We start from the raw sequence: 11,643 nt of genomic DNA, 5'->3' as shown, positions 1-11,643 counted from the left end.
GGTTACGCTGTGAGTGTTCCCAGTACAGTCACTACAGATGTACATAAATGGATTCTAAACTTGCAGTAAAAAAGGTGATGATCTTCTTATTTACAGCACAATCAGATATTAGACCTAGTTAGATGAGGTAAAATAGACGACAAGGCAAACAGAGCTACACTTACTAAAATGACGACAAGGTTTTATAGAGAGAAACTTTCCTTTTTTGTTTTCTAGGTTTTCAAAACAATAAATGCTACTACCTGATATATTCTTGTATAAGAGAACATGCAGAAATACTTCTTCCCCATTACGTCGATTGAACTTCCCCTTTTTATTTTGTGTTCCCCGACTTCAGACAGGGTTTGGTCTCCACCCGTACAGGCCCACCGCCACAGCTCTGTGTTTGTCCGTTTCCTTCATATTCTTTGGTTGAATGCTGGTGTAAAGCTCAAGTCTTACGGATTTGAGGAGGTGTATAAGATGAAATGGGTTGTGATTTGCACTAGTTGCTTGGAGCGATTTGCAGCAGTTTCCCACTTCAAAGTGAAAAGTTCAAAATTTCAAAAGACCCAAAATTTCAAAAGACCTTTTTCTCCTACAGTGAGGAGGGAAAAGCTCTACAAGAGAGAGAGGCTCTCATCTTAGAGAGTTGAATGTGCAATTAATTAAGTTATTTTCTTCACCTGTAAAGTGATTCAGGTGATTTTTTAGTTTTGTCAATTTACTTTAGAATTTGTAAATTTGAAAATACTTTTGTTGATGACACGAAACTGTTAGAAGGTCTTTCAACTCCATTAACAACTTGTAATTTTTCATCATCGTTTGGATTAAAGCAAATGAAGGGAAAGAAAAGAAAAGAAAGGAAACCACTAGAAAAGAAAGGAAAGTGTAGTAGAGAAAAGCAGTTTCATTCCTTGTGTTTGGATTGAATATGACGGAAAAGAAAAGAAATTGTCAACATTAGTCTGGTTTGACGAAAAAAAATGAAAGGAAATGAAAAGATTAAGTGTTAGTTAAGTCAAAAGGATGAGAAAAAAATGGTATTTTAAAAGATTGTAAATTATTTTATTAGATTTGGTTCTCTCTCTGCTTCCACCCACTTTGGGATGGAAATTATAACTAAATAAAATATCTAGATCATTTTCCTCCTTTTCCCCCTCTTTCTTTCCTTCCTTAAAAATCAAACCAAACAAGAAAAATCAAATCTGTTTAATTCCTCTCTTATTCTTTCCTTCCGATTCCTTCAATCAAACGCATCAGCCAAGTTTTCAAATTAAGGAAGTTAAGGTGATTTGCTATGACAGCCACCGCAGTGCTATCAATTAGGCCATTTTGGTTGGGTGAGCCCAAACCGAGCCTGGCCAACTGGAGCTTAACGGCTCTTTTAGCATTGGGCTTAGGGCTTGAAATTTCTTTCTTGGCCAAATTGACAATTCGCACAGTTTCTTATTCTTAAATAGGTAACATTCTACTAAAAGTATATAATTTTAATTAAGAAACAAAAGCTTAAGATAATTGATATTCAAATAATTTTGATTAGCGTCACAAACTTCTTCAAAATGCTAAATCTTATAAGTAAGACATAATTTAAACATTGACATGATAGCAAAAATATACATATAAAAAACTAAAAATATGCAATAAAAAACTAAAAATATACATACATTATTTTGAAAACTAAGGGCCTGTTTGGCACCCAAGTTTTTTACCAAGTTTTTTAGCTATTAGTTTTCTAACAACTTTTGCTACAGGAACTCCAAAAAACTTCCCAAAGTTTTTTATCTACACACTTAAAATATCCAAAACACAAAAAAAAAAATTCCCTTCTCTTTTTCTTCTTCTTTCTCCCCCACCACCATCTCCGTCATCGGCTCCGGCGCCGATTTCCGGTGTCGGTGCCAGTCTTCTTTTTTTTCCCCTTTTTTTCCCTCTCCCCCTCTTCCTCCCCTACCATCCTCCCATCTTGTCTTTTTTTTTTCTCTCTGCGTTTCCCCCATTTCCTCCCCCACCTCTTTGTAAAAAAAAAAAAAGAAAGAAAAGAAAGATGGTGAGAAGCGGGAAGGGGAACAGGGGAGGTGGGGCAGAGGTAGTGGCGGGGGGAGGGGGTTGGCGGGGCAGAGGGGGAAGGCAGGGTAGAGGGGGTGGCGGGGCAGAGGGATAAGGCTGGGCAGAGGGGTGGCTGCTGGTGGAGTGGCTGCTGGGGGTGGCGGAGGTAACGCGGAAGAAGAAGAAGAAGAAGAAAGAAAAAAAAAAAAAAGGGGTGGCTGCTGGGGGTGGCGGAGGTAACGGGGAAGAAGAAGAAGAAGAAAAGAAAAAGGAAAGAAAGAAAAAGAAAAAGAAAGAGAAAGAGAAAGAGAAAAAGAAAGAAAAAAAAAGAAAAGGAAAAAAAAATTTTCACCTTACAAAAACTTCTACAAAATTTTTTCAAAAACTTCTACAGTGCACTATAATAAAGTTTTAGACAAACTCCCAAAAAACTCAGGTTCCAAACAGGCCCTAAAATATAAATGGATCTTGGACAGGCTCATATCGTGCTCTGCCTTGTGTTGCCCAATTTCAGTTTTGCAGCATACTTGAGGCCCATATCCAGCCTAGCACATTTATATACCATGTTCTCTCCTTTATTTCTTGGCCTGAACAGGTCTGGTTTAGACCAATCCGACCCTATTAACAGTCATAAAATGAAAAAGAATAATGAAAGGGGAATTTTTGGAATGAGATTTCCTTCTCTCTCGAATTAGTTTTGTAATTTTATATCTTGAAATGGTTAACAATGTCAATAAAAGTTAAAAACAAAAGAAATCTGTGATATTTTTCGCAAGGACTATATTAACATCCCCGCCACCAAGTGCGATTCTTTGTAAAATTTTCTCAAAAATTGAATCCATGTGGATTGTGTGTTTCTTGGAAATTTGCATAAAGTTTTACTATAACTTACTATAAAATTTTTATAAAACTCTTTTGTGTAATTGTAGGATAGTAATCAAATTCTGCCACCCTCCCCTTGCCACCCACTTCAGCCACCACACTGACCGACAATCACCACCTACCCTTCCTGACCTACCACTCACTTTCTTTTTCTTCTTCTTTATCGCTAGCCACCACCTTTCTCCTTTACCACCAGCCACTAGCTGCCACCACCACATTCACATAGCCACTTCCTTCCCCTTTTACCTAGCCTATCACTTCCTCATCCTCCCTTCATTCCCTTTTTTTTTTTTCATGCCTCCTGCCCATCTCTCTAGTTAGATCTGGACCAGATCTGATAGGAGAGAGGGGCAGGGGTGTACGAAAGAAGGAGGGATAAAGGAGAAGGGGGAGGAAGAAGGGAGGAGAAAATGAGGAGGAAGGGAAGAGAGAAGAAGGGGGGAAAATGATAGGGGAAAGGGTGGCAGTGGAGAGAAAGAGAGGAGAAGGAAACGAGCGAGTAACAAGGTAGCAATAGTGGTGGGAAAGGTGACAGTGGAAAATGGTAGTGATGGTGAAATGGTGTGGGTGCTTATTTTAATTTATTTTTTGATTGAAATTTAAAAAAAAAATTTATGAGTGTTTTTAGAGGGTTACTATAGATGAATTTATAAAGAAAATTGTCTTTTAAAAATACCCAATAAACAAGGTGTCGAACGGAGCCTTTTTTTGCTTGTATCATAGATATTTTTCAATTAACTTTTTATTTGCGCAACAATTTTTTGTAGTTCACATATATCACATCACAATAAAATTATGACAATAATTATTTTAAATAATATCTCTTGTTCAAACACATGCACTATAATTTTAAAAGTTATCAACTAGTCAATATTCTCTGTACTTGTCTAAGATTCTAAAGATTCACCACGTGAGTGTCCAAAATTCAGGGATGAAAAATACATAAAAGTTCAGGATAAGGCGATAGACTAGCAATAGATTGAAAAAATTAGTGATTAGTAAGAATCTATAACTTTAAAAATTACAATGTCTATAATCTTTGTATTTTTCTTATCGAAGTTCAAGTGTTAAGTGATACTCTCAAGACAGCAACTGGCAGGTTTGTGAAACAGCTTAACAAAAAATTGCCTCGGCGAACTCATTTCAAGTCCCAGTTATGCAAGTTTTTAGAATCATTGCTAGTATTTCGTTGACAAATTGTTGGTGCTTTTTATTTTTGCCAGTGAAACTTTTTTTTTTTAAATTAACAATACAATACGATAAAATAAAATATAAAGTAACAAGTTATGAGTGAACCGGATGACTCATTCCATCAAGACAGGATATCTAGCGGACAATGATTGATATCTGGTGGTCATAAGACTTATCCCGTTTTGATAAAATTGAACATTCTATAAAATTTTCTTGACAGATCTTTCACATCGGAAGTGACTAAATTTCTAAAGAAAAACCTCATATGCTTCACGCCAAGCAACAAGAAGCACGTGATTTTGGCACGTGATTTTGGATTTTTTTTTTTTTTTTTAGGTAAGAGGGTTCGAACCTGAGACCTCTCACTTATAATCCATTCTCCTGAACTATCCAACCCATATCTCCCCTTAGACACATCTGAATTTCCAAATTACAGGAGATTTCATGCTTTTTGATATTGAGTTTGCAATATGATACTCTGTGCATTACACAAGTAGTAGTCAAATTATTGAACAAACTAATTGCTAAAGTGAGTCTTCTTAGATAGATTAAGGAAAAAAGCAAATTACCCAAATAATTACTGAACTTTTTTAATAGTCAAGATTTGGCCATTCAACAATTAATAGTATATTTGTACTCACCAAACTATCAAAAGTTAAAATTTTGGACATTTTGTTTAATTTCACCGTTAATTCTAGTATATCAAACTATTAATACTATATCTTAGCTCGGAAATCGTGTGAATCCTTAAATCTAGCAAAGTTAACAATGGAATCAGACGAAACGGTTCAAAATTTATATTTTTGATTGTTGAATGGGTAAAAACATATTGTTAATAGTTGAATGGGAAAAACATATTGTTAATAGTTGAATGGCCAAATCTTGACTATTCAAAAAGTTCAGTAGTTACCCGAATAATTTGCTCTTAAGAAAATGAAAAGAATTGAATTAGGGTAAATCGCACAAAAAATCACTTACATTTTATTTTTGTACTAGTTTAGTCTCTCATATTTGAGATAAATCACTTTAGATCCTCACCATTTTAAGAATACTGAATTTTTGTCATAAAATTGCATTGGACACATCATGTGAGACTGGATCTGAGCTGGAGGAGGGGGGTCAAGGGAAAGAGAGAGGAGCATGGGGTGGCAGGGGAAGGGAGGTGAGGGAAGAAGATGGTGGCAAGTGGGGAAGAAGAATAGAAGGGTGGTGGGTGGTGGTGGAAAGGGGTGGTAGCGAGGGAAAGGTTAAGAGGGGGAAGAGAGAGGAAGAGTAAAGGAGGATGGAAGGGGGTAGGGCAAATGGGGGGAAGTGTGGTGGCGGCTGGCAGTGAAGGTGGTGGCGATAGTGGTAGGATGAGATAGTGCCGGCAATAGCAGAAATGAAAATGGCTAGCGAGGATGGTGGTTTTGGATTTTTTAGATATAATTTTATAAAATTTAGTAGTGTTTTAGTAAATTACTGTAGCTAAAGTTGGAAGAAAATTTAGCGGTGTTTTAACTGAGTGACTTGGGCTGACAATGTTTAGCCCCACCTAATTTAGTATGGCCCTAAGAGCATTGGCGGATGCCTCCCAACAATTTAGAAATCTTTAGACAAATTAAAAAATTTGTCTATAACCTCCTAAACATTAGACTTTGCCCCCCACCCTCAAGATTTTAGAAATTATTTTATATCCTATTTAAATGTTAAAATTTTTCACTTATATCCCAGAAAATTTTGCCTCAAAAGTTTTTTCAAAAAATGTAAGAATAACGCCTCAAATATACTTATTTACTAATTTTCTCCCCTCAAATCCCAAGTTCTGATCCGTCGGTGGCTAAGAGCCAAGGGTGGGAAGATCGAAAAGATAAACTAGACTAGGGAAAATCACACAAAATGATCTCAGAAAGTAAAAGCCAAACCCCACCATTAAGCACTTGGGATCATCGGTGACATGTTTTTCTATGCCAATTCAATGCCACCTATAGTATTGCACCAAGTGTCCTGTTATTATTTACACTTTAATTTTCTAATAATTCAACTTTGTTTGGTTTAACACAAGTGTAATTAATAACAGGACACTTGGCACAATATTATAGGTGGCATTGGATTGGCATAGAAAACATGTCACCGAGGATCCCAAGTGACCATTAAGACCTCATTGATGAACAACATTTGCATGCGTAATATAAATGAGCCCTTCTTCCCCAGACTCCTCTATTTAAACAAACTTCTCTAGTCAGTTTTTCCAACAATCAAGAGAATAGCCTAGTTTTGAATCAAAATAATGGAAATCCTCATTCTTCTAGTCTTCCCAATTTCACTTCTTCTAATTCTCCTTCTAATTTCAAACAAGAAGGAAAAATCCTCAACAATTCATCATCCACCAGGCCCTCCAAGGCTTCCATTCATCGGAAACTTTCACCAACTTGACACTTCATGCCTTCATAAGTACCTCTGGAAACTTTCACAAAAATATGGTCCAATAATGTTCCTGAAACTCGGTTCCATACCAACCCTTGTGATTTCATCAGCAAGATTGGCCGAAGAAGTCTTGAAAAACCAAGATTTGATATTTTGTAGTAGGCCAAAAATGCTAGCCTTGCAAAAGTTGACGTACAATGGCATAGACATTGCTTTAGCACCATATAGTCAAGAATGGAGAGAGATGAGAAAAATTTGTGTCATTCATCTCTTGAGTGCTAAAAGATTGCAGATGTTTCGTCCAATTCGTGAAGATGAAGTGTCCCGAATGATTAAAAAGATATCTGAACAGGCTGCATCCACTGATCAAGTGATTAATCTGAGCGAGACTCTAGTGTCTCTTGCTTGCTCGATGATTTGTAGGATTGCTTTTGGAAAAAGGTTTGATGAGGAAGGTCAAGAAAGAAGGAGATTTAATGGTCTTATTCATGAAGCTCAGGCAATGCTTGGGGGATTCTTCTTCTCGGATTATTTTCCATCGATTGCCTGGATTGATAAATTCACTGGAATGCTTGCTCGACTTGAGAGTATATATGAAAAGTTTGATTCATTTTATCAAGAACTCATAGATGAGCACCTCGATCCAAATAGACCAAAGTCCATGGATGGAGATATTATTGATCTCATGCTTCAACTACAACAAGATGGTTCAACTTCATTTGAAATAACTATGGATCACATCAAAGCTATGCTCATGGTAACGATCTGTTCGGAAATCTTAAATTCAATCAAATTCTTTTTTTTTTTTTGTTACTTGAAGAATAGTACTGTCACTAAATTATCACCAACAACATTTTCACTAATTATTGGTACTTTGAAAATTAATTTATACCCTTTTTGCCTTAATGTTTCCAATTACACTTGCATAATAAATTTTCTTTGTTTGGTATTTTGGAGAAGATTGGCAAGCAGGGGAATTCAATAGTGCTTACATTAAGACATGTTTACACACCACAGAAAATTTGCCTCAATCCAGATACAAAATGCTTATTTCTCTCACTATTGTGATAAGGTTTCCAATTGAAACATAAAATACACTGAATACGCTTGAATAGGAACCTCAAATTGTTGTCTCAATTGAGATGTTTTTGTGATGACCCAAATTTTGTATGTTATGCTATAATCAAAGAAAATTTTTGTTTTCAGTTGTCCATGGTTGAGACAAAAAGCTTTGGACATACAGGTATTCTTTAGCATGCATTAGGCAAAAGTTTGGGGTATCTATCCAATCATCATTAGGATGTGATAATTGTGTTATGTGGGTGACCAGGAAAAATATATGTTACATGGGATGGACCTAACGCTATTGTTTGTTGCTTTCCAACTAAAATTGCAGAACGTATTCTTTGCTGCGACAGACACAAGTACGGTGACAGTAATTTGGGCAATGACAGCAATGATGCAAAAACCAACAGTCATGAAAAAATTGCAAGCAGAAATTAGAGAAATCATGGGAAAGAAACAAATGCTAGATGAAGATGATGTTCAAATGCTTCCCTATCTCAAGGCAGTTGTTAAGGAGACATTCAGGTTGTACCTAGCCGTACCACTTCTAGTGCCTAGAGAAACAATTGGAAAATGCACCATTGATGGTTACGACATTCAACCCAAGACCTTAGTTTATGTAAATGCTTGGGGCATTGCAAGAGATCCTGAGTATTGGGAAAACCCAGATGAATTTTTGCCAGAGAGATTCTTGAATAGTACTGTTGATGTGAGAGGGCAAGATTTTCAATTGATCCCATTTGGAGCAGGCAGAAGGGGCTGCCCTGGGTACCCTATGGGACTTGTAACAGTCGAACTTGTGCTGGCCAATATTTTGCACTTATTTGATTGGGAATTGCCTCCCGGGATGAAGAAGGAAGACATTGACACAGATGCTTTGCCTGGTCTTACCATGAACAAGAAAAATGATCTATGGCTTGTGACAAAACTCCATCTTTAGTGTTGAAGTCAATTATTGATTATCCTAAGCATCTCCAAAGAGATTCACTTTGGTTCTTCAATTGTTTAGCATCTCTTGAATTTCGTAGTAGAAAGAAAATTTGATCCTCAACGAATTTGATATTTGGTTTTAGATTGAATTTCATTAAGCGTGTAAGAGCACTAATTGATGCACGTAAGTTGCACATGGATATTGTGCGAATGCAAACTTAATTTTCGTATACAATCCTTGGTAAAACTATGTTTCTTAGACCATCATTCAGTTACACTCAATACACTCTTATGTTTGTGTACCTAGAAAGTTAAATTTCCGTTTTGTAATAATTTTTTAAGGATAACCCTGTTTTAATACTATATTAGGGTGCGTTTGATAAAACTGAAGTTTGAAAACTAAAATTTAAAATCTGAAATCTAAAATTTGAATCCATTAAGTTAGCGAATTGTTAAGCACTAAATTCAATATATTTAAGTATATATCACATTAAGTGATAAGTGAAAATTATCACTTATTTTTTTGGAACAAATTGTGTTTAAGACATTCAGTGCCACTTAATTAATTTAGATATTTTAGTTTTGGTTATCAAATACATCTGAATATGTTAAGATCTGAACCCATTAAATTTAAATGCTCAATTAAATTATCAAACAGGTCCTTAGTGTATATTTTCTTTTATACTAATAGGTTCAGATCATGCCATAGAATATGAATTCAAATTTGAAGTTCAAATCATGCATTTATGGTATACATCTAAAACTGTTAGTATAATAAAACACTACACTATTAGTGCATGAAAAGTTAATTCATTTTTCAAACAAGTGCAAGACAAATATTTGTTAGCATCCACAAATTATTATATAATTGCACACATTCATATTTTTTGCATCCTTGATTGTTTGGACATTCTATTGATTTAACCTCACTTTCGTGAAAAAAAAAGGTACTTGCTTGAGTTCTTTTAACTAGAGTCTACTCATCAGTTAGACAAATCAGTATAATTAGTGTCATTAGTACAAAAATTGGAATCATTGACAACATATCCTACAGCTAGACTAATGAACTACGTTCAAATAAATTTTTTTCTCTTAAAAAAAATGCCCCTCTGGACTCATTCCAAATCCCTTGTTAAAGGATGCAAATTCCTTGAATTACTGCTAGTATTTTATTTTTGTTTTATTTTACTGCTGGCACACATTGGTAGATCAACAAATATTCAGATGAAAGTTGTGGATTATAACTTAACAATATCATAACTTATGACCCATAAGTAGTGTGGTGAATACTAATCTGTAATTAAAATGAAATCCTTAGGGCTCAATCTTGCTCACTAGACAATGATTTTTTATATTTGGCGGTTAGACTTCTGCAATATATCCTTATAAAATTGCCTTTCCATAAGATATTTGCTAGATCTTTACATTAGAAGTGGTCAAATTTCTAACGCAAAACTTTGTATTCTTCACCCAAAATTTTGCAAGAAACTTATGTCCCAACTTACAGAAGTTTAGATATATCTTGTTTTAGTAATAGATTTTTGTCGTCAGAAGTTAGCTAAAATCTCAGTCGTGCATCACGGGTTATATGGCATGTTTCAGTTCTGAAGATGATTAACATGATCTTTTGTATATTGCACTATCATTGTCAATGGCTTCGAATCGAGTAGTAATTAAATCATTGCTTGGCCCAAAAAAAGGGTAAATTAATTATTAAAAACAATAAATTTTTTTGTAAGCAATTAAACGAGTCTACTAAAATTGAGGCTTTCGAGTCCTCTGTTACACTCTTGTCACGCTATTTTTTGCCCTTGTCATACTATTTGATTGGCGTGAATCCTGCAATATTTGGCGTATCTTTTCACTAGATTGGCGTAAACCAATTTTTGGTGCAATTTTGTATATTATACACCAAAATGGTATACGTGTTACACCTAATAGTGTTTTGCACCAACACAGTGGAAAAATACGCCAAATAGTGCAAGACTTGTATCACTTTCAGCTTTCAGGTGTGCAACATGGGTGTAACCGTCATGAGTGTAACAGAGGATCCGGAGCCTAAAATTGATTAAGATCCTGTTTGATAACTCAATTCAACACTTAAATTAAATAGATTCAAATTTTAACATATTCAGATGCATTTGATAACTAAAATTGAATATCTAAATTAATTATGTGGTACTGAATTTTTTAAGTAAAACTTGCTTTCAAAATTAAGTGATAAACTATTCACTTATTACTGAATGTGATATATATAGAAATGTATTAGACATAATATTTAACAATTCAATAATTAATGGATTCAAACTTTAAATTTCAGATTTCAAATTGTAGTTTTCAGATTTTAGTTTTGTCAAACGCATCCTGAGAGAAAGATAGGAATCATTTCAGGGAAATAACACAAGTAGGCCCCTCACATTTTAATCTGGTTTATTTCTAGTTCTTCATATTTGGATGATAGCATTTTGATGCCTCTTATTTTAAAAATGTTCAATGTTCATCTTAAACTGCTATTGAGGTTAATCTTTCGCCTATAAAGCGTGTAGACCCATCAAATGAGTAACAACATTTGAATAACCAAAAAGGATACACGACGTGGGAAAAATTTAGGAATTTTCATTGGTTAGAGGATAACTCAAAAAAGCTCCATGCTTCCATTTATCTACCAAAATGATATTCGCACTCCAGTGCAATGTGCTGTTCAGGGGAAAATTCACTTTTTTTAATTTTTTTTAAAACTTTTCTATGCCTTTCCTAATCTCAATTAAATGTTCATTTGACAATTTGACTAATTACACATTAATTGTCTATTGTATGTATCAAAATATACCTCTTATAATTATTCATGTAATATTAAATATTCTACAGTTTTATACCATGACTAGATGACTTGATAACTATTGCAGATAATAAATCACAACCTAACAATTTTTTATTTTATTTTTGGAATATTGAATAAATTGGTTCCTGACTATTGAACTTATAAGAAACATTTAGTTGTGCTAAAGTCCATAAATTACAAATCGTAAGTTTCATAAATTATTGCACCCCTTGAACAAAAGTTTTGGCCATGTCACTGCATTTATATTCACTAGTGGAATCATGTCCACTTTGGGGGGAGGGTGGGGAGTGGCGGAGGGA

General features: G+C 34.8%; 1 protein-coding gene across 1 annotated transcript; it reads left to right on the top strand.

Moving 5' to 3' along the window:
- Window positions 1-6,331: 6,331 nt before the first annotated feature.
- Window positions 6,332-8,812, top strand: LOC113693361 (5-OH-xanthotoxin synthase-like). Its single transcript, XM_027211912.2, has 2 exons — window positions 6,332-7,264; window positions 7,904-8,812. The coding sequence occupies exons 1-2, from the start codon at window positions 6,371-6,373 to the stop codon at window positions 8,510-8,512; spliced, it is 1,503 nt and encodes a 500-aa protein (XP_027067713.1). The 5' UTR covers window positions 6,332-6,370; the 3' UTR covers window positions 8,513-8,812.
- Window positions 8,813-11,643: the final 2,831 nt, after the last annotated feature.

The sequence above is a fragment of the Coffea arabica genome, chromosome 6c, assembly GCF_036785885.1.
Source record: "Coffea arabica cultivar ET-39 chromosome 6c, Coffea Arabica ET-39 HiFi, whole genome shotgun sequence".
Classification (NCBI taxonomy): domain Eukaryota; kingdom Viridiplantae; phylum Streptophyta; class Magnoliopsida; order Gentianales; family Rubiaceae; genus Coffea; species Coffea arabica.
This window is presented reverse-complemented; position numbering and strand designations above follow the sequence as displayed.

Bases quoted from the DNA above. Each gene is read 5' to 3' on its own strand.
- LOC113693361 (XM_027211912.2), top strand. From the start codon at position 6,371: ATGGAAATCCTCATTCTTCTAGTCTTCCCAATTTCACTTCTTCTAATT. The intron at 7,265-7,903 runs GTAACGATCTGT...CTAAAATTGCAG, and splicing joins ACATCAAAGCTATGCTCATG to AACGTATTCTTTGCTGCGAC.